Below are 23,877 nucleotides of genomic sequence, written 5' to 3' on the forward strand. Positions count from 1 at the left end.
TTTGCTCCGCTGCGCTTCAAACCACACTGACCGGAATTTTAGGTCTCTGCCTTTTTCGCTTTTCTTCCAAATGAGATTAGCCTAGCGGCCGTAAGTTCGGCCTCTTGTTCAGGGAGTACTCTATTGGCAACTCCCCGGGCTCGGCTTCGGCCTCAGCGGTCGTTTCTTCCAGAGGGGAGGTCCATTTTTCATATAAATCTGACACTAGTGGTTTTCAATCCTCTCTGAATGTTGTCAGGGCTCGTCAACTCTCTCTACAGAGGTCTCAGGCTATTCGATGAAGTGTTTTTTCTTCTTTGCTCTGGACGATGCTCCCGTACTAAATAGCCGGGGCCCCAGCATATGCTGGACAGTTGGATACATCTGATCATCAGACAGTCTTCTTGGCGGTTACTAGGGAACCTCCGTTTTCCAATTCAGCGCGCTTTACGCGCATTGTAAGACCTTCGTGGGCAGCCGCCCGCGGGGTCTCCATGAATATTTTGTCGGGCGGCTACTTGGTCAAACCGACATTCGTTTTGTCAAATTCTACAAGTTTGACACTTTTACGACCTCTGCATCACTGTTTGGCCGAGCAGTTTTTACAGGACTCTCAGCGCTTTCCCACCCGTTTTTTGGGAGCTCTGGGACGTCCCCATTGTAACTACACTCCAGTGGCCCCTAGTGGATGAAGGAGAAATCAGGATTTTGGTACTTACCGATAAATCCCTTTCTCCGATTCCACAGGGGCCACTGGACGCCCGCCCAGCGCTGTTTCTCCTGATTTTTGTTTGATTAACGATTGCAGATCACCATATGACTGCTTGTTGGGTTCAGGCTAGCCTGGTTTTTTGTCAGGTTCTGTTCCAGGTTTAGTTTGTGTTCGCCTGGTTTACAGGGCGTCGTTAACCTCCTCTACCTTACGGTTTGTTTATTACAGCTCTCCTCGGGCACAGTTTAACGTAGACTGGCTTGGAGGGGAGATAGTAGGGGAGGAGCTAGCCACAGTGTGAGAATTTTTAAAGTGCCAGCTACCAATACCACCTACTATCTCCCCCATTGTAACTACACTCCAGTGGCCCCTGTGGAATCGGAGAAAGGGATTTATCGGTAAGTACCAAAATCCTGATTTCCAGGTCGGCTGGAGTCAGGAAATCTGACTTGCTGTTTATCCTGTATGCACCCAACAAGCTGGGTGCTCCTGCTTCTAAGCAGACTATTGCTCGTTGGATTTGTAGTACAATTCAGCTTGCACATTCTGTGGCAGGCTTGCCACAGCAAAAAATATGTAAATGCCCATTCCACAAGGAAGGTGGGCTCATCTTGGGCGGCTGCCCGAGGGGTCTCGGCATTACAACTCTGCCGAGCAGCTACGTGGTCGGGGGAGAACACGTTTGTAAAATTCTACAAATTTGATACCCTGGCAAAAAGAGGACCTGGAGTTCTCTCATTCGGTGCTGCAGAGTCATCCGCACTCTCCCGCCCGTTTGGGAGCTTTGGTATAATCCCCATGGTCCTTTCAGGAACCCCAGCATCCACTAGGACGATAGAGAAAATAAGAATTTACTTACCGATAATTCTATTTCTCGGAGTCCGTAGTGGATGCTGGGCGCCCATCCCAAGTGCGGATTATTCTGCAATACTTGTACATAGTTATTGTTACAAAAATCGGGTTATTGTTGTAGGAAGCCGTTTTTCAGAGGCTCCTTTTGTTATCATACTGTTAACTGGGTTTAGATCACAAGTTGTACGGTGTGATTGGTGTGGCTGGTATGAGTCTTACCCGGGATTCAAAATTCCTCCCTTATTGTGTACGCTCGTCCGGGCACAGTACCTAACTGGAGTCTGGAGGAGGGTCATAGGGGGAGGAGCCAGTGCACACCACCTGATCGGAAAAGCTTTACTTTTGTGCCCTGTCTCCTGCGGAGCCGCTATTCCCCATGGTCCTTTCAGGAACCCCAGCATCCACTACGGACTCCGAGAAATAGAATTATCGGTAAGTAAATTCTTATTATATACACTGCTCAAAAAAATAAAGGGAACACTAAAATAACACATCCTAGATCTGAATGAATGAAATATTCTTATTAAATACTTTGTTCTTTACATAGTTGAATGTGCTGACAACAAAATCACACAAAAATTATCAATGGAAATCAAATGTATTAACCCATGGAGGTCTGGATTTGGAGTCACCCTCAAAATTAAAGTGGAAAAACACACTACAGGCTGATCTAACTTTGATGTAATGTCCTTAAAACAAGTCAAAATGAGGCTCAGTAGTGTGTGTGGCCTCCACGTTTCTGTATGACCTCCCTACAACCCACACAAGTGGCTCAGGTAGTGCAGCTCATCCAGGATGGCACATCAATGCGAGCTGTGGCAAGAAGGTTTGCTGTGTCTGTCAGTGTAATGTCCAGAGCATGGAGGCGCTACCAGGAAACAGGCCAGTACATCAGGAGACGTGGAGGAGGCCGTAGGAGGGCAACAACCCAGCAGCAGGACCGCTACCTCCGCCTTTGTGCAAGGAGGAACAGGAAGAGCACTGCCAGAGCCCTGCAAAATGACCTCCAGCAAGCCACAAATGTGCATGTGTCTACTCAAACGATCAGAAACAGACTCCATGAGGGTGGTATGAGGGCCCGACGTCCACAGGTGGGGGTTGTGCTTACAGCCCAACACCGTGCAGGACGTTTGGCATTTGCCAGAGAACACCAAGATTGGCAAATTCGCCACTGGCGCCCTGTGCTCTTCACAGATGAAAGCAGGTTCTCACTGAGCACATGTGACAGACGTGACAGAGTCTGGAGACGCCAAGGAGAACGTTCTGCTGCCTGCAACATCCTCCAGCATGACCGGTTTGGTAGTGGGTCAGTAATGGTGTAGGGTGGCATTTCTTTGGGGGGCCGCACAGCCCACCATGTGCTCGCCAGAGGTAGCCTGACTGCCATTAGGTACCGAGATGAGATCCTCAGACCCCTTGTGAGACCATATGCTGGAGCGGTTGGCCCTGGGTTGCTCCTAATGCAAGACAATTTAGACCTCATGTGGCTGGAGTTTGTCAGCAGTTCCTGCAAGACGAAGGCATTGATGCTATGGACTGGCCCGCCCGTTCCCCAGACCTGAATCCAATTGATGAGCACATCTGGGACATCATGTCTCGCTCCATCCACCAACGCTACGTTGCACCACAGACTGTCCAGGAGTTGGCGGATGCTTTAGTCCAGGTCTGGGAGGAGATCCCTCAGGAGACCATCTGCCACCTCATCAGGAGCATGCTCAGGCGTTGTAGGGAGGACATACAGGCACGTGGAGGCCACACACACTACTGAGCCTCATTTTGACTTGTTTTAAGGACATTACATCAAAGTTGGATCAGCCTGTAGTGTGTTTTTCCACTTTCATTTTGAGGGTGACTCCAAATCCAGACCTCCATGGGTTAATAAATTTGATTTCCATTGATAATTTTTGTGTGATTTTGTTGTCAGCACATTCAACTATGTAAAGAACAAAGTATTTAATAAGAATATTTCATTAATGCAGATCTAGGATGTGTTATTTTAGTGTTCCCTTTATTTTTTTGAGCAGTATATATATATATATATATATATATATATATTAGTGCTACACAGTATATACTGTTTTGTGTTTCTCACTGTGTGTTTCAGTCACCTCATACCGCTTTAATTCTCTGGTTGTGTCCTGTATTTACGGTCACATAAATTAGGCGGTTATTTGCAGGTATTGTATTTGTCTGGCTATATTGTACTGTTATGCTCTAAGGCCACATTCACTACAATGTCTGCCACACAGGGCGGGAAATCTGCGGACGCTTCTGCATCATGCAGTGCTTGCACCACTGATTTACGTAAGGGGGAACGTTTAACTGATGGTTCAGGTACTGGGTGTTATACATCTCCCAGTCAGCCCGCAGCACCTGTGGTCAATCAGGAACCACCTTGGGCAACGTTCTCAAGTATGCTGAATACGCTTGTGACACGTCTTACGCCCCCTGTGGGACCTCCCATGCCATTACAGCCTAATATTGTCCCTGTAGTTAATCCGCCCTGGGCGGTCACTTTGTCTACCCAGATACAAGAATTAAATCAATCTTTGGTTAGACAAAAGTCAACCCCACGCCTCTCTGGGGTCAAGGGGTCATCTAAGCGGGCCGCTTCCTCCTCACAATCCACTAATATTTCAGATAATTCTTCTGATGAGGATGGGGAATATACTGATCCGTCAGACACTGATACAGTCGCTTCTGACGATGAACCTGCAACTCAGGTTAATGTTCCTGACCTAGTGGAGGCTATTAAGCTGATTCTACAAATTGATGATGAGGTAGATCCCACTACTGCGTCTAAGAAACCTGATAAATTAAAAAGTCAGAAGGTTACTAAAATAGTTTTTCCACATTCTTACCATTTAATTGACATACGTCAGGAATCCTGGTCGTCTCCAGGAAAGAAATTCTCCCTGTCTAAAAAGATGCTAGCTCGTTATCCTATCCCTGCGGAGTTGAGTAACAAGTGGGAAACTCCTCCGCCGGTGGACGCTCATGTAGCCCGTCTTGTAGTGTCATCTACTCTGCCTCTCACCACCGTCACCTCACTGAAGGAACCGACGGATAAGCATGTGGAGGGATGCCTGAAGTCTGTTTATTCCCTTACAGGTGCTGTACATAGACCCACCATAGCAGCCTCCTGGGCTGCAAAAGTAATTGAAGCATGAGTTCAGGCATTAGAGGATGAGCTCCTCAGGATATCTCTGACACAGCCAGACAATATCTGTCTCATATTACCACAGCCTCCCACTATATTCAGGAGGCGTCCTCTTAGGCAGGTGTAATGGCGGCCAAGGCGTCTACTACGACTATACTGGCTCGCCGAATTCTGTGGTTAAGGTCCTGGACGGTGGACCTAGACTCCAAGAAGACCTTGGAGGTGCTCCCTTTTAAGGGAGACATCCTATTTGGAGAGGATCTGAATAAGATTGTGACTGACTTGGCATCTGCTAAGACTGCGTTCCTCCCAAGTATTAATCCTTCTGCACCGAAGGCAAAGAGTACTGCTTTTCATTCCTTTCGTCCTCCAGGAAAAACAAATGGTCAGGCGTACCCGAGACAGGCTCGTACTTCCAAATCCACTAAGCCCAAACCTAAACGATCTTGGGCTGCCCGTCAGCCTGCTTCCAAACAAGACAAGCCTGCTACATGATGGGACGGGCCTCCCACTGGGGGATCCCAGGGTGGGGGGCCGACTTCTGCAGTTTGCCCGGGCCTGGTTAAAGACCACTTCAGACGCCTGGGAGCGGAAAGTTGTCTCTCACGGGTACGCAATCTCTTTAAAGAGACGTCCTCCTCGCCAGTTCTGCTCGACGGTTATCCTTTCGGATCCGTTAAAAGCGCAGGCTCTACACTTGGTTGTGCATTCCCTCCTGGATACAGGAGTGGTAGTGCCGGTACCTCTGTCCCAGAGAGGCGGAGGATACTATTCACCCTGTTTCTAGTACTGAAAGCAAATGGGTCTTTCCGGCCTATACTCAACCTCATTGAACAAATTTGTGAGGGTGTCCAAATTCCGTATGGAAACTCTGCACTCTATTGTACTGGCCATGGAACCTGGAAGACTATATGGTATCCCTGGACATACAGGATGCTTACCTGCACATTCCTATTGCCATATCGCATCAGCAATATCTGCGGTTTGCTATTGGCACCCTACAGTATCAATTCCAGGCTCTGCCATTTGGATTGACCACAGCCCCTCGGATCTTCACCAAGGTAATGGCCGTGATGACAGCCCATCTTCGTCATCAGGGAATCAGGATCCTGACGTATCTGGACGACTTGTTGATCCCGGCGAACTCCCAAGACGTTCTCCTCAGTCATCTGGAACTGACGGTCCAATTACTACAAGACCACGGGTGGCTCATCAACTGTGAAAAGTTCTCTGTGGTCCCTGCTCAGAGCATGGTGCACCTGGGGGCACTGCTGGACACACACAGCCAAAGACTGTTTCTGTCTCCGGAGAAAGTCCTGAAACTTCAGGACAGGATCAGATACTTCCTTTCTCGCCCAAGAGTGTCGATGCACTCGGCGATGCAAGTTCTAGGCCTCATGGTGTCGGCTTTCGACATGGTAGAGTACGCTCAATTTCATTCCCACCCTCTGCAGAGGTTAATTCTTCCCAAGTGGGACGGCCTGCCTCATCTGGCCGGTCTCAGATGATCTCCTTGACTCCGGAGGTTTGTCTGTCACTGAGCTGGTGGCTACAGGACCAACAGTTGAGCAGGGGCCGTCCCTTCTGAATCCCCAACTGGGTCCTCCTGACTACGGACGCCAGTCTGAGGGGTTGGGGCGCGGTGTTGGAGCAACACTCTCTCCAGGGTCGGTGGACCACAGAGGAATCTCTCCTCCCGATAAACATTCTGAAATTGCGGGCAGTGTTCAATGCTTTGACTCTTGCCCTGCCTCTGATACAGAACAGGCCTGTTCAAGTACAATCAGACAATGCCACCACGGTGGCTTACATAAATCATCAAGGCGGCACTCGAAGCTACATGGCAATGATGGAAGTGTCAAAAATTATTTGTTGGGCGGAACGCCATCTGCCAGCAGTATTGGCAGTGTTCATTCCGGGAGTCCTCAACTGGGAAGCAGATTTCCTCAGTCGCCAGGACGTGCACGCTGGAGAGTGGAGTCTTCATCAGGAAGTCTTTCAACGCCTAGTGGACAAGTGGGGTCTACCAGACGTAGGCCTGATGGCGTCTCGACACAATCACAAAGTTCCGGTCTTCGGATCTAGGACAAGGGATCCTCAAGCAGCGTTCGTGGATGCACTGGCAATTCCATGGAACTTTCGGCTGCCCTATGTGTTCCCTCCAGTGTCACCCCTGCCCAGGGTACTACGGAAGTTCAAGCAAGAAGGAGGAATACTACTTCTAGTCGCTCCAGCATGGCCCAGACGGCATTGGTTCTCAGACCTACAAGGTCTATCGATAGAGCGTCCTCTTCTACTTCCTCATCGCCCAGACCTTCTCGTTCAGGCACCTTGTGTCCACCCGGATCTGGCCAGACTGGATTTTACGGCGTGGCTCTTGAAGCTTCACTCCTGACATCCAAAGTATTTTCTGAGGCGGTTATCCAAACTATGCTAAAGGCCTGCAAACCGGCTTCTGCACGGATTTATTATAGGGTCTGGAATTCTTACTTCACCTGGTGTACTGCTAAGAATTATGACGCATACAAATTCAGAACTTCCAGGCTTTTGGCTTGTCTGCAACAAGGCCTGGACTTAGGACTTCGTCTGGCCTCCCTCAAGGTTCACATATCTGCCTTTTCGGTGTGGTTTCAGTGGAAAATTGCGTCTATTACTGACGTTCATACATTCACTTAGGGCGTATTGCAAATTCAACCTCCCTATGTCCCTCCTGTGGCTCTGTGGCTCCATGGGGTCTGTCTGTTGTCCTGCAAGAGTCTCCATTTGAACCTCTTGAGACGGTGGACCTTAAATGGCATACTGCCAAGGTCCTCTTTTTGCTCGCTATTACCTCTGCTAGAAGGGTTTCGGACTTAGGCACTTTGTCCTGTCGTCCACCCTTTCTGATTTTTCACTGTGACCGGACAGTTCTTAGAACTCACCCAGGTTATTTGCCTACGATGTTGTCATCTTTTCACCTTAACCAAGAGATTGTGGATCCGTCCTTCATCTCTTCTGACTTGTCCTCCAAAGAGCGGTCTTTGGATGTGGTACGGGCTCTCCGTATATATGTGGAAAGGTCTGCCTCTATTAGGAGGTCAGATTCCCTTTTTGTCCTTTTTGGTTTTTACAAACGTGGCTGGCCTGCGAATAAGCAAACTTTGGCCAGGTGGATTAGAATGGTGATTGCACAAGCTTATGCGCAGGCCGGGCACCTGGCTCCTGCTGCTATTAAGGCCCATTCTACTTGGTCTGTTGGACCTTCTTGGGTGGCCCGCCGTGGCGTGTCCGCAGAACAGTTGTGCAAGGCGGCTACGTGGTCTTCAGTGAACACGTTCATTAGGTTCTATGCCTTTGATACTTCCGCCTCCCAGGATGCTTCCTTTGGACGCCGGATTCTTGTGCCCGCTACAGTGCATCCCCTCCCATGAGGAACTTCTTTAGGACATCCCCGATGTATTTCCTGTGGAATACCAGTGTACCCCGCTGCAGAAAAGGAGATTTATGGTAGACTTACCATGGTTAAATCTCTTTCTGCAAGGTACACTGGATTCCACAGGGCCGCCCACCCTGACGCACTTAGCTTCTTTGGGTTTGTATGGCATTAGCCGCTGGTACTTTCTCCTGTCGTGAGAATGTGGTTCTATGTGACTAACATCTGCCGTCTCTCTTGGACTGGTTAACAAAACTGAGCTCCTGTGGATGGAGGCGGGGTTATAGAGGAGGCTATGCAAAGCATCCTGGGAACAGTCAAAGCTTTAGCCTGTTGGTGCCTCGGATCAAGATCAAACTCTACACCCCGATGTATTCCCTGTGGAATCCAGTGTACCTCGCAGAAAGAGATTTAACAAGGGTAAGTTCTTACCATAAATCTCCTTTTTATTTTTATTGTGAACAAACATTGCCGTTCACAGATACAGTATTTGCGCGGCTGTTATGCAGCGTACATAACCTGCCTTCCATAGTAGTGCTATAATGTTTATAGTTCTAGCGTTTAGTACTCAGGAGTTGTGCTATTTATGCCGCATGCACTTGTCTCTATACAGATCTGCAGAAAACAGAATTATGATGCATAAACTGTACATCTTTCTGATTTTTATGGTGCTCATTTTGCCTTCACTTGGACTCACCAGGTTAGTTATATTTGGTATGTCTACTGCCAGCCCCACTTTCTGCCTGAAGTGTTTGCAGACTACCTACCTTTTCTGCTTGCCTGCTGCTTACACTTCCCATCTTCCACCCTGTTTTCTATCTTGCCTGCTTACTCTACTTTCTGTCTATCTTTCTCCGCATACTGCCTGCTGATGTGCTTGCTGGCTACCTGCCTGCCCCTGCTTTCTGCCTGATGTACTTGCTGGCTACCTGCCTGCCTGATGTACTTGCTGGCTACCTGCCTGCCTGATGTACTTGCTGGCTACCTGCCTGCCTGATGTACTTGCTGGCTACCTGCCTGCCTGATGTACTTGCTGGCTGCCTGCCTGCCTGATGTGCTTACTGGCTACCTGCCTGCCTCCGCTTTCTGCCTGCCTGATGTACTTGCTGGCTACCTACCTGTACCCACTTTCTGCCTGATGTGCTTGCTGGCTACCTACCTGCCTGCCGCTGCTTTTTGCCTGATGTGCTTGCTGGCTATTTGCCTGTCCCTGCTTTCTACCTGCCTGATGTGCTTGCTGGCTACCTACCTGCCCTCGCTTTCTGCCCGATGTACTTGCTGGCTACCTGTCTGTCCCTGCTTTCTGCCTGCCTGATGTGCTTGCTGGCTACCTGCCTGCCCCCGCTTTCTGCCTGATGTACTTGCTGGCTCCCTGCCTGATGTGCTTTCTGCCTGCCTGATGTACTTGCTGGCTACCTGCCTGCCTGTCTGATGTACTTGCTGGCTACCTGCCTGCCCCTGCTTTCTGCCTGATGTGCTTGCTGGCTCCCTGCCTGCCCCCTGCTTTCTGCCTGCCTGATGTGCTTGCTGGCTACCTGCCTGTCCCTGCTTTCTACCTGCCTGATGTGCTTGCTGGCTACCTACCTGCCCTCGCTTTCTGCCCGATGTACTTGCTGGCTACCTGCCTGTCCCTGCTTTCTGTCTGCCTGATGTGCTTGCTGGCTACCTGCCTGTCCCTGCTTTCTACCTGCCTGATGTGCTTGCTGGCTACCTACCTGCCCTCGCTTTCTGCCCGATGTACTTGCTGGCTACCTGCCTGTCCCTGCTTTCTGCCTGCCTGATGTGCTTGCTGGCTACCTGCCTGTCCCTGCTTTCTACCTGCCTGATGTGCTTGCTGGCTACCTACCTGCCCTCGCTTTCTGCCCGATGTACTTGCTGGCTACCTGTCTGTCCCTGCTTTCTGCCTGCCTGATGTGCTTGCTGGCTACCTGCCTGCCCCCGCTTTCTGCCTGATGTACTTGCTGGCTCCCTGCCTGATGTGCTTTCTGCCTGCCTGATGTACTTGCTGGCTACCTGCCTGCCTGTCTGATGTACTTGCTGGCTACCTGCCTGCCCCTGCTTTCTGCCTGATGTGCTTGCTGGCTCCCTGCCTGCCCCCTGCTTTCTGCCTGCCTGATGTGCTTGCTGGCTACCTGCCTGTCCCTGCTTTCTACCTGCCTGATGTGCTTGCTGGCTACCTACCTGCCCTCGCTTTCTGCCCGATGTACTTGCTGGCTACCTGCCTGTCCCTGCTTTCTGTCTGCCTGATGTGCTTGCTGGCTACCTGCCTGCCCCCGCTTTCTGCCTGATGTACTTGCTGGCTCCCTGCCTGATGTGCTTTCTGCCTGCCTGATGTACTTGCTGGCTACCTGCCTGCCTGTCTGATGTACTTTCTGGCTACCTGCCTACCCCCACTTTCTGCCTGATGTGCTTGCTGGTTCCCTGCCTGCCCCCTGCTTTCTGCCTGCCTGATGTACTTGCGGGATGCCTGCCTGCCTGATGTACTTGCTGTCTGCCTGCCTGATGTGCTAGCTGGCTACCTGCCTCTCCCTGCTTTCTGCCTGCCTGATGTGCTTGTTGGCTACCTGCCTGTCCCTGCTTTCTGCCTGCCTGATGTGCTTGCTGGCTACCTGCTTGTCCCTGCTTTCTGCTTGCCTGATGTGCTTGCTGGCTACCTGCCTCTGCTTTCTGCCTGATGTGCTTGCTGGCTACCTGCCTGTCCCTTCTTTCTGCCTGTCTGATGTGCTTGCTGGCTACCTGCCTATCCCTGCTTTCTGCCTGCCTGATGTGGTTGCTGGCTACCTGCCTGCTCCTGCTTTCTGCCTGCCTGATGTGCTTGCTGGCTCCCTGCCTGCCCCCTGCTTTCTGCCTGCCTGATGTGCTTGCTGGCTACCTGCCTGATGTACTTGCTGGCTACCTGCCTGCCCCCTGCTTTATGCCTCCCTGATGTGCTTGCTGGCTACATGCCTGCCCCCGCTTTTTGCCTGATGTACTTGCTGGCTACCTGCCTGCCCCCTGCTTTCTGCCTCCCTGATGTGCTTGCTGGCTACCTGCCTGCCCCTGCTTTCTGCCTGATGTGCTTGCTGGCTACCTGCCTGATGTGCTTTCTGCCTGCCTGATGTGCTTGCTGGCTACCTGCCTGCACCCGCTTTCTGGCTGATGTACTTGCTGGCTACCTGCCTGATGTGCTTTCTGCCTGACTGATTTATTTGCTGGCTACATGCCTGATGTACTTGCTGGCTACCTGCCTTCCCCCCGCTTTCTGCCTGATGTGCTTGCTGGCTACCTGCCGCTTTCTGCCTGCCTGATGTGGTTGCTGGCTACCTGCCTGCCCTTGCTTTCTGACTGCCTGATGTACTTGCTGGCTTCCTTCCTGCCCCCTCTTTCTGCCTGCCTGTTGTGCTTGATTGCTGGCTACCTGCTTGCCCCTACTTTCTGCCTGCCTGTTGTGCTTGCTTGCTGGCTACTTGCCTGCCCCCCCGCTTTCTGCCTGCCTGATGTGCTGGATTCCTGCCTGCACCCACTTTATGCCTGCCTGATGTTTTTGCTGGCTACCTCCCTGCCCCACATCTTGCCTGCTTCCTGCCTTCCCACACTGATTTCTTTCTTGTCATAGTCTCTTTCCCTGTGTCCGTTCTGTCAATGTATTGTCACATGTGTCTGTGTAAAAATAAATGAGGATTGTAGTATTTTACCTGCGGCTTATCTGATACTGACTCGTCTGAGCTGCTCCAGACATCATTTCCAGCCAGGACCAGTCACTCCCCTTCTTTCTCCCTGTGTGCAGTTTAGATGTCTTCTTCCGTTGGCTGTTTGACAAATCTCTGGATACTAACGGTCCTCTGAGACTGGAGTAAGTAGAATAGTTCTTTGTGCATCTCTTAGCATTGCTATTACACAAAACTACTAGGGATTTTTATCTGCGCAGCCGGGAGAGCGATGGCTTATTACTCGACATATCCATTTCAGATGCGTCTTTCTCCCTGACCAAGGAGCCTTCTTTGTGAATTACGTGATTGCCTCGGCTTTCGTTGGGAACGTGATGGAGCTGCTGCGCCTTCCGGGGCTCATTTTATACACTTTCCGCATGTTGACGGCCAAGTCTGCCGCGGAGAGGCGGAACATAAAGCAGGTACACGGTGCATTCTAGTGACCTATGCAAAGCTGCAAGCATTCTAGTGCAGCGAGCATCGTGATGAACAATATATAATACAGAGAGCATTTTAGTGACTGCTATAGAAAACAGCATTATAATTACCTATATACATAACAGAGGTCTTTCTGTGTGATGCACAATATAGAGAGCATTCTAGTGCAGCGAGAATCATGATGAACAATATATAATACAGAGAGCATTTTAGTGACTGCTATAGAAAACAGCATTATAATTACCTATATACATAACAGAGGTCTTTCTGTGTGATGCACAATATACAAAGCATTTTAGTGAATGTACAATGCACAGAACATTCCAATGAATAATCTACAATACAGATAGAAACTCAATGAGTGGTATATAATATAGATAATGTTCTAGTGATTTCTGTACAACACAGAGAGCTTTCTAGTGACTGATATTTAATACACAGCACATTCTGGTGATCTCTATACATAACACGGAGCAATTATAGTGATCTCTACATAATGCACAGAGCACCAATATTTTTTATAACTTTGTGCATTAAACAAAGATTGTGTACATTGAGCCATCAAAAAACAAAGGTTTCACTATCTCTCACTCAAAAAAGTCAGGATTTCGGAATATTCCGTATTTCAGAATATTTGGATATGGGATACTCAACCTGTGTGTGTGTGTGTGTGTGTGTGTGTATGTATATATATATATATATATATATATGTATATTTCTCTGACGTCTTAGTGGATGCTGGGAACTCCGAAAGGACCATGGGGAATAGCGGCTCCGCAGGAGACTGGGCACAACTAAAGAAAGCTTTTAGGTCACCTGGTGTGCACTGGCTCCTCCCACTATGACCCTCCTCCAAGCCTCAGTTAGATTTTGTGCCCGGCCGAGGTTGGATGCACACTAGGGGCTCTCCTGAGCTTCTAGAAAGAAAGTATATAATTAGGTTTTTTATTTTACAGTGAGACCTGCTGGCAACAGGCTCACTGCAGCGAGGGACTAAGGGGAGAAGAAGCGAACCTACCTGCTTGCAGCTAGCTTGGGCTTCTTAGGCTACTGGACACCATTAGCTCCAGAGGGATCGACCGCATGGAACTGGCCTTGGTGTTCGGTCCCGGAGCCGCGCCGCCGTCCCCCTTACAGAGCCAGAAGCAAGAAGAGGTCCGGAAAATCGGCGGCAGAAGACATCAGTCTTCACCACTGCAGCTGTGCGCCATTGCTCCTCATGCACACTTCACACTCCGGTCACTGAGGGTGCAGGGCGCTGGGGGGGGGGGCGCCCTGAGCAGCAATAAAAACACCTTGGCTGGCATATATATCACAATATATAGCCCCAGAGGCTATATATGTGATAAATACCCCTGCCAGAATCCATAAAAAAGCGGGAGAAAAGTCAGCGAAAAAGGGGCGGAGCTATCTCTCTCAGCACACTGGCGCCATTTTCTCTTCACAGTGCAACTGGAAGACAGCTCCCTAGGCTCTCCCCTGTAGTTTTCAGGCTCAAAGGGTTAAAAAAGAGAGGGGGGGCACTAAATTTAGGCGCAATATTGTATATACAAGCAGCTATTGGGAAAAATTCACTCAATATAGTGTTAATCCCTAAATTATATAGCGCTCTGGTGTGTGCTGGCATACTCTCTCTCTGTCTCCCCAAAGGGCTGTGTGGGGTCCTGTCCTCAGTCAGAGCATTCCCTGTGTGTGTGCGGTGTGTCGGTACGGCTGTGTCGACACGTTTGATGAGGAGGCTTATGTGATGGCAGAGCAGATGCCGATAAATGTGATGTCGCCCCCTGTGGGGCCGACACCAGAGTGGATGGATAGGTGGAAGGTATAAACCGACAGTGTCAACTCCTTACATAAAAGGCTGGATGACGTAACAGCTACGGGACAGCCGGCTTCTCAGCCCGCGCCTGCCCAGGCGTCTCAAAGGCCATCAGGGGCTCAAAAACGCCCGCTCCCTCAGATGGCAGACACAGATGTCGACACGGAGTCTGACTCCAGTGTCCTACAATCCACTAGGAACATCCCTTACATGATCCCGGCAATAAAAAATGTGTTACACATTTCTGACATTAACCCAAGTACCACTAAAAAAGGGTTTTATGTTTGGGGAGAAAAAGCAGGCAGTGTTTTGTTCCCCCATCAAATGAGTGAATGAAGTGTGAAAAAGCGTGGGTTCCCCCGATAAGAAACTGGTAATTTCTAAAAAGTTACTGATGGCGTACCCTTTCCCGCCAGAGGATAAGTTACGCTGGGAGATATCCCCTAGGGTGGATAAGGCGCTCACACGTTTGTCAAAAAAGGGTGGCACTGCCGTCTTAGGATACGCCCACTTTGAAGGTACCTGCTGATAAAAAGCAGGAGGCTATCCTGAAGTCTGTATTTACACACTCAGGTACTAGACTGAGACCTGCAGATAGTGCTGCTGCAGCGTGGTCTGTAACCCTGTCAAACAGGGATACTATTTTGCGAACATAAGACATCGTCTTATATATGAGGGATGCACAGAGGGATATTTTGCCGGCTGGCATCCAGAATTAATGCAATGTCCATTCGGTCAGGAGGTTATTAGAGACCCGACACTGGACAGGTGATGCTTACTTTAAAAGGCACATAGAGCCTTATAAGGGTGAGGAATTGTTTGGGGATGGTCTCTGGGACCTCGTATCCACAGCAACAGCTGGGAAGAAATTTTTTTTACCTCAGGTTTCCTCACAGCCTCAGAAAGCACTGTATTATCAGGTACAGTCCTTTCGGCTTCAGAAATGCAAGCGTGTAATACGAGGGAAGAGGGAAAAAGCTGCACCAGTCAGCCAGTTCCCAGAATCAAAATTCTTCCCCCGCTTCCTCTGAGTCCACCGCATGACGGGGGGGCTCCACAGGCGTAGCCAGGTACGGTGGGGGGCCGCCTCAAAAATTTCAGCGATCAGTGGGCTCGCTCACAGGTGGTTCCCTAGATCCTTCAAGTAGTATTTCAGGGGTACAAGCTGGAATTCGAGGCGTCTCCCCCCCGCCGTTTCCTCAAATCTGCCTTGCCGACAACTCCCTCAGGCAGGGAGACTGTGCTAGAGGCAATTCACAAGCTGTATTCCCAGCAGGTGATAGTCAAGGTGCCCCTACTTCAACAAGGACGGGGTTACTATTCCACACTGTTTGTGGTACCGAAACCGGACGGTTCGGTGAGACCCATTTTATATTTGAAATCCTTGAACACATACATAAAAAAATTCAAGTTCAAGATGGAATCGCTCAGGGCGATTATTGCAAGCCTGGAGGAGGGGGATTACATGGTATCCATGGACATCAAGGAGGCTTACCTACATGTCCCCATTTACCATCCTCACCAGGAGTACCTCAGATTTGTGGTACAGGATTGCCATTACCAATTCCAAACACTGCCGTTTGGACTGTCCACGGCACCGAGGGTCTTTACCAAGGTAATGGCAGAAATGATTATACTCCTTCGAGAAAGGAAGTTTTAATTATCCCGTACTTGGACGATCTCCTTATAAAGGCGAGGTCCAAGGAGCAGTTGTTGGTCGGAGTAGCACTATCTCGGGAAGTGCTACAACAGCACGGATGGATTCTATACATTCCAAAGTCACAGCTGGTTCCTACCACACGCCTACTGTTCCTGGGGATGGTTCTGGACACAGAACAGAAAAAAGTGTTTCTCCCGCAGGAGAAAGCCAAGGAGCTGTCATCTCTAGTCAGAGACCTCCTGAAACCAAAACAGGTATCGGTGCATCACTGCACACGAGTCCTGGGAAAAATGGTAGCTTCTTACGAAGCAAAATTCCACTCGGCAGGTTCCATGCAAGACCTTTTCAGTGGGACCTCTTGGACAAGTGGTCGGGATCGCATCTTCAGATGCATCGGCTGATAACCCTGTCTCCAAGGACCAGGGTATCTCTACTGTGGTGGCTGCAGAGTGCTCATCTTCAAGAGGGCCGCAGATTCGGCATACAGGACTGGGTCCTGGTAACCACGGATGCCAGCCTTCGAGGCTGGGGGGCAGTCACACAGGGAAGAAATTTCCAAGGACTTTGGTCAAGTCAGGAGTCGTCCCTACACATAAATATTCTGGAACTGAGGGCCATTTACAATGCCCTAAGTCTGGCAAGGCCTCTGCTTCAAAACCAACCGGTACTGATCCAATCAGACAACATCACGGCAGTCGCCCATGTAAACCGACAGGGCGGCACAAGAAGCAGGATGGCGATGGCAGAAGCCACAAGGATTCTCCGATGGGCGGAAAATCACGTCTTAGCACTGTCAGCAGTGTTCATTCCGGGAGTGGACAACTGGGAAGCAGACTTCCTCAGCGGACACGACATACACCCGGTAGAGTGGGGACTTCATCCAGAAGTCTTCCAACTGTTGGTAAACCGTTGGGAAAGGCCACAGGTGGACAGATATTGCGCCAGGTCAAGGGACCCTCAGGCGATAGCGGTGGACGCTCTAGTGACACCGTGGGGGTACCAGTCAGTTTATGTGTTCCCTCCTCTGCCTCTCATACCAAGGGTACTGAGAATAATAAGAAAACGAGGAGTAAGAACAATACTCGTGGTTCCGGATTGGCCAAGACGAGCGTGGTACCCGGAACTTCAAGAGATGATCTCAGAGGACCCATGGCCTCTGCCGCTCAGAGAGGACCTGCTGCAGCAGGGGCCCTGTCTGTTCCAAGACTTACCGCGGCTGCGTTTGACGGCATGGCGGTTGAACGCCGGATCCTGAAGGAAAAGGGCATTCCGGAAGAAGTCATTCCTACGCTGATTAAAGCCAGGAAAGATGTAACTGCAAAGCATTATCACCGCATATGGCGGATGTATGTTGCTTGGTGTGAGGCCAAAAAGGCCCCAACAGAGGAACTTCAACTGGGTCGATTTCTGCATTTCCTACAAGCAGGAGTGACTATGGGCCTGAAATTAGGCTCCATTAAGGTACAGATCTCGGCTCTGTTGATTTTCTTCCAGAAAGATCTAGCTTCACTACCTGAAGTTCAGACGTTTGTTAAGGGAGTGCTGCATATTCAGCCCCCTTTTGTGCCTCCAGTGGCACCTTGGGATCTCAACGTGGTGTTGAGTTTCTTAAAATCACATTGGTTTGAGCCACTTAAAACCGTGGATCTAAAATATCTCACGTGGAAAGTGGTCATGTTATTGGCCTTGGCTTCAGCCAGGCGTGTGTCAGAATTGGCGGCTTTGTCATGTAAAAGCCCTTATCTGATTTTCCATATGGATAGGGCAGAATTGAGGACTCGTCCCCAGTTTCTCCCTAAGGTGGTATCAGCTTTTCACTTGAACCAACCTATTGTGGTGCCTGCGGCTACTAGGGACTTGGAGGATTCCAAGTTGCTGGACGTAGTCACGGCCTTGAAAATTTATGTTTCCAGGACGGCTAGAGTCAGGAAAACTGACTCGCTATTTATCCTGTATGCACCCAACAAGCTGGGTGCTCCTGCTTCTAAGCAGACTATTGCTCGCTGGATTTGTAGCACAATTCAGCTGGCGCATTCTGCGGCTGGACTGCCGCATCCTAAATCAGTAAAAGCCCATTCCACAAGGAAGGTGGGCTCATCTTGGGCGGCTGCCTGAGGGGTCTCGGCTTTACAACTTTGCCGAGCTGCTACTTGGTCAGGGGCAAACACGTTTGCAAAATTCTACAAATTTGATACCCTGGCTGAGGAGGACCTTGAGTTCTCTCATTCGGTGCTGCAGAGTCATCCGCACTCTCCGGCCCGTTTGGGAGCTTTGGTATAATCCCCATGGTCCTTTCGGAGTTCCCAGCATCCACTAGGACGTCAGAGAAAATAAGATTTTACTCACCGGTAAATCTATTTCTCGTAGTCCGTAGTGGATGCTGGGCGCCCGTCCCAAGTGCGGATTGTCTGCAATACTTATACATAGTTATTGTTAACTAAAGGGTTATTGTTGAGCCATCTGTTGAGAGGCTCAGTTGTTTTCATACTGTTAAACTGGGTATGGTATCACGAGTTATACGGTGTGATTGGTGTGGCTGGTAAGAGTCTTACCCGGGATTCAAAATCCTTCCTTATTATGTCAGCTCGTCCGGGCACAGTGTCCTAACTGAGGCTTGGAGGAGGGTCATAGTGGGAGGAGCCAGTGCACACCAGGTGACCTAAAAGCTTTCTTTAGTTGTGCCCAGTCTCCTGCGGAGCCGCTATTCCCCATGGTCCTTTCGGAGTTCCCAGCATCCACTACGGACTACGAGAAATAGATTTACCGGTGAGTAAAATCTTATTATATATATATAATTAATTAATTAATACAGAGAACATTCTAGCGATACAGTACACAGAGCTTTCCAGGGAGCAATATTCAATACAGTGAGCATCTAATATTTGGTTTTACAGTGCAGATGCCCCACCTTCTCCCCACAAAAAATAATAATAATAAAACATATATATTTTTAAATCACTGGTTGCTTTATAACACAGACCATCCCAGTTCTATATGGCAGTGGTTCTCAAACTTTTCTGAATCACGGTGCACTAGAGTATCAGAATATTTTTCACGGCACCCCTAGGCCAAAAGTTTCTCACTGAGAGATTTAGAAGAAATATAAAATTACGTAAATTGTGTTTATATGTCATCCTTAGGTTTAATTGAATGGTGAGGGACAAAATTTGCTTCTATTTGTCCACATATTTTATGATTGGCAGCCACCAGCACTGGTTTTGCCTATTACATTGACCGTAAATAATATGAATTGCTCCTGGACCTCCAACCCAGGGAACCCTTGAAAGTGACGTGAGGCATCCCAGGGTGCCACAGCACTCAGTTTGAGAACCACTGCTATAGGGACTTCACTGGGCAAATCCCAAATTTGTGCTGGCTTTATAATGCAGACCGCAGATCGCTGTAAGTGACATATATACCTTTATTGGAGTCTACCTACCTGCATGCTGCTGATGAAGCCTGGCTGTCTGGGGATACCATCAGACCCAGTAGGCAGCACTTTGATTATTGGATAGTTCCGCCCCATCATCAGTTGGTATGAGGACCTAAGACTGGTGAATTTCTGCACTTACTGTTTAATCTGTCTACTAACTGTACAGCTGCCCGGTTCTTGGCCATGCCTGGTGCAGAGGTAGGCAAAAGCTCCTTAGCTGTCTAGCATGTATTTTCGAAACGTCACAACTGGAACCGTTTGGGGGCATCTGGTGCCAGTCGCTCCACCAGTCCTGTCCAGTGTCTCCACCATTTGCAGCCATGAACGAATTGATTGTACCAATCAGAGTGAAGATGCCCTGCTGTCCCCCCATCCCAGCCCGTAGGTTGGAGAAAGAGAACATAAGTTAGGAACATGATGGGAGATGAGGAACGTGTAGAGTAGGCACCGTATACTCATGGAGTTCATGTATACTATAATGGTTATCATATGTTGTCTTGCAGCACCAGGCTTTTGATTACCAGTATGGCGCAATGTACGCCGGGATGCTTTGTGTATTCACCGTTATCATGGCGTACAGCATCACGTGTCCCATCATTGTGCCGTTTGGTAAGTTACAGAACAATCCATAAATAATAATTGCATTTAAATAAGTATCAGTGTGAAACTCCTGCGGCTTATCTCGGAGATTACAGCACAGACCAGTTACTTTAAATATACATTCTTGCATATACACAATTGTAGCCGGTTGTCCGTCATGTAATGGGTACATTTTAGAGACCGGTTGTGGATGACCATGGAGGCTAACAGCTGCATTGTGGTGTGGGCTCTGACGTCAGCGGTTTATAGGGTATCTGGTCTTTAGGTCGACCACACTTAGGACAGGAGTTATTAGGTTGACCACTATTGGTGTTGCGTTAGGTCGACATGGCAATGGTCGACACATGAAAAGGTCGACATGAGTTTTCCAAAATAAAAAACATATAATTTTTTTTTACTTTTTCTTACGATTGGAAATAGTAAGCTGAAGCATAGCAAGCGAAGCGAGCCATGTGAGGGGACACGGTGCACTAATTGGGGTTCCCGGTCACTTTACAAAGAAAAACGACACCAAAATAACTAATAAAAAAAAAACACCTCGTGTTGACCTTTTTCCATGTTGACCTTTTCCGTGTCGTCCTCATGGCCATGTCGACCCATTTTATATATCGACCTACTCGCTGTCGACCAATAGTGGTCAACCTAATGACTGTCGACTTAGTTAGTCGACCCAATGAGCCACACCCGTTGTCTGCAGTGTCCTCTGTATGCGCTGATGAAGTCGGTATTAATTCATCCATGTTTATGCTTTTACCATCCAGGTCTAATCTATATGTTGATGAAGCACGTTGTTGATCGCCACAACATATACTACGCTTATCTGCCCACGAAACTGGACAGGAAAATCCACTTCGCCGCTGTGACGCAGTCAATGGCCGCCCCCATTCTGTGCCTCATGTGGATGTTTCTATACTCACTTTTACGGATGGGTAAGAGGGTTCCTTCTGCTGATTCTTTTCGTGTTACTTAAAGATGATATAAAAGCAGTTTTTTTTATGCTGATAAGTATTGAGGGAAATTAGGTCTCTACGGTGGGTAGAGAAAACTTAGGAGGAGAGAAATGGAAGATGGAAACAATTAGATTGGTACAATCAGTCTGAGTGTCCCGTAAAGAAATTATTGAATTCAGCAAAGGCGGATCTATATCCAGTGAGGGCTCAGATAAACGTTGGGGAGCCGGGACAGATTTCTCATTATTTTAGTAACTTTTTTTGTATTCTAATGATTTTGAAAGAATCAAAAGACCAATTTGGTGATTTCCATTGATAGTTAAACTCTGACTAATGGTTTGTTCAAATATATTCTGATGTGCTAAGACAGCAATGTACCACATATTTTCAGCAAAGCTTTGCATGTACAAAGATATATATACAAATGTAGCAATGGATTCAATGGAATGTTACTATTAGCATTTTCTCATGGACAATGAGCAAAAGCTCTTTAAAAGTACAGTATAAAGGTGTAGAAATCTGTCATTTGGTATAACTAATTTAGGCAATACTGCCTCCTGCTGCTAATACAAGTAAAGCTTACAGTATGTATATGATTTGGATAATACTTTTGGCAAAAGCTTACACATGCTCTGAATATATGATATGATCATTAATGACCAAGCTATATGAACCACTGAACGCCTAATAAAAGACAGGGTATTGGTCGAAGCAACATGATTGTGTGTGTTCACTTACTCTCCGGACGCAATAATCTTTTCTTTTGCAGATAGCCTGGTTACTTGACAACTTACATATGACACCATGTAGTTGGTAATTTTAAATTGGTTAAAACGTTAAACTTTAATGGATATACACAATGCATCGATTTCTTAAAATATTGTGAAATCACAAAAAATGTATCACTAAACAAATGAAAGGTGCAGCCACTAAATATGGAGCATCAGCTTCCACTGAGAATAACACACATCTTATATTCCTATCAAACTGTGTAACAATCATAATATTGCTACTGACATATTCCAGACTTCCAGCCTGTGTGATCTTCTGGTTGTCTGTAGGCAATAGGAAGTTCCTGCAGGTAATTGCGATTCTTAATAAAGACTTTTTTTGGTTTCCATAGGATTCAAAGCCCCAACGGTCTTCACGCTGGTTATTGTGACCATTACCATCCTGGTCAGTGTCATGTACTCCTGTTTCGGCTTCTTCAAACATCTCAGTCCGTTCAACTACAAGGTGGGAGTTTTGTCTATAAATGAATCTAGAATGCTGGGAAATAGGAACTTCTGCAAGAAAAGCAGATTCTTTGAGAAGTGATTTTTTTTTATTTACAAAAAATATACCTTTATAAAATAGTTTTTTGTGCTGAAGTACCGCCAAGAGCCAGGTGTGGCGCTGTAGTTTGCTTTTATTGGTGGACAGCTTTGTTGCAAGCGTGCTACAACGGGCATATAATACAATACTTCTACAACAGGGAGAGACTGAATGACGAGTAATATGCTGGATGGAGGAATTCCTTTTGCTTTTAAAACATCGATTTTTCCTTGTTTGATTATTTGCAGATACTGGAATCTCAGCCGGGGACAGAGACACCAAGTGAGGACATTGCCCCCCGGAAATCACAGGTGAGTTGTGAGACGGTAAGAGCGCCACCTGCTGACACAGACTGTACATACATGGGAAAGACACTCATACATATATATATATACACATATATAATATATAAACAATGCAATGAGGCGGCACTCAGGAGACTTCTTAATGGTGCTGTTTAATCTGTGTCTATGTTTCGGGGACGCAGCCCCTTCGTCACGATCCTGACGAAGGGGCTGTGTCCCCGAAACGTAGACACAGCATTAAACAGCACCATGAAGAAGGCTCCTGAGGGGTGGTCTTCTGTATGCCGGCGGTCGGGCTCCCGGCGCTCAGTATACCGGCGCCGGGAGCCCGACCGCCGGCATACCGACACTTATTTTCTCTCGTGGGGGTCCACGACCCCCATAGAAGGAGAATAAAATAGTGTGGCGCGCCACCGTGCCCGTAGCGTGGTGAGCGCAGCGAGCCCGCAAGGGGCTCATTTGCGCTCGCCACACTGTCGGTCAGCCGGCGGTCGGGCTCCCGGCGCCGGTATGCTGGTCGCCGGGAGCCCGACCGCCGGCCAGCCATAGTGAACCCCTCTTGAGTGCTACCTCATTGCATTGTTTATATCCTAGAGGATTGCCTCTACGAGGAGGGCACCGTGAGCAGCTATTCGTTTGCGGAGGGGACCGCTGGAGTGCCGGGTCATTTTGGAGGTTTTATATATATATATATATATATATATATATATATGTATGTAGCAGATGATTCTGCATTCACTTTAGTGATGTGCTCCGTTGCCTTCCCAAATTGATGCATAGAAACACAAATGTCCAAAGGAACAGGCGGCACTCTGAGACTTTCAAATGAAGGAAATTTATTCTCTACGTTTCAGGGGACAAGACAGGTTTAAATAGGTTACCACGCAAAAGGATGCATAATACACAAATTAACAATATGATAATTGGTTTATAAACAGTAGCTATTGTTTAACAAAACCGACATTATCTTACAAAAACCACTGCAAGCCTAAAGAGTCATTTAACCCCTTAGGTGAAACGGTGTCTAAAAGGAAAATCCATTTGGACTCACATTGCCGCAAACGTCGATCACGATCCCCGCCGCAAATAGAGGCCGATATAGGGTCAATCATTCTATAGCGGATAGAGGATAAATTGTGTCCAGCAGACACACAATGACGTGCCACAGCTTGATCACTAGAACCAGAAGTTAAAGCGGCTCTTAATTGCTGAACGGTGCAAATTCATTCTTTCCTTAAACTGATGACAAGTTTTGCCTATATAATATAACCCGCATGGGCAGGAAACAATATATATGACATAAGATGAGGTACAAGTTAAACTGTGTCTAATTTTAAATGTTTTGCCTGTGTGCGGATGACAGAATTTATCACCTGTTAATAAATATCCACAAGTTGTACAACCCAAACACTTATAACAGCCTGTTTAAGGCGGTACCATCCAATTTAATAACAGAATCCTCTATTTTCCTTCCCCTTTGGAAACTAGGAAGCAGGCTGCTATTTTTTAACAGGGGCAAATTGTCATCTGAGTTTACAATAGGCCATCATTTTCTGA

At 48.1% G+C, this 23,877-nt stretch overlaps 1 protein-coding gene across 1 annotated transcript in view; it reads left to right on the forward strand.

The window, feature by feature from the left end:
• The window catches only part of TMEM63A (transmembrane protein 63A), a 102,196-nt gene that overhangs the window by 71,812 nt on the left and 6,507 nt on the right, over positions 1-23,877 (forward strand). Inside the window, exons 16-22 of the mRNA XM_063918985.1 lie at positions 8,729-8,815; positions 11,882-11,947; positions 12,064-12,226; positions 19,655-19,760; positions 20,513-20,680; positions 21,825-21,937; positions 22,264-22,326. Of these exons, the coding sequence (XP_063775055.1) occupies positions 8,729-8,815; positions 11,882-11,947; positions 12,064-12,226; positions 19,655-19,760; positions 20,513-20,680; positions 21,825-21,937; positions 22,264-22,326 (766 nt within the window). The remainder of the gene's footprint in view (positions 1-8,728; positions 8,816-11,881; positions 11,948-12,063; positions 12,227-19,654; positions 19,761-20,512; positions 20,681-21,824; positions 21,938-22,263; positions 22,327-23,877) is intronic.

The sequence above is a fragment of the Pseudophryne corroboree genome, chromosome 4 (genome assembly GCF_028390025.1).
Source record: "Pseudophryne corroboree isolate aPseCor3 chromosome 4, aPseCor3.hap2, whole genome shotgun sequence".
In the NCBI taxonomy this organism is placed as follows: Eukaryota; Metazoa; Chordata; class Amphibia; order Anura; family Myobatrachidae; genus Pseudophryne; species Pseudophryne corroboree.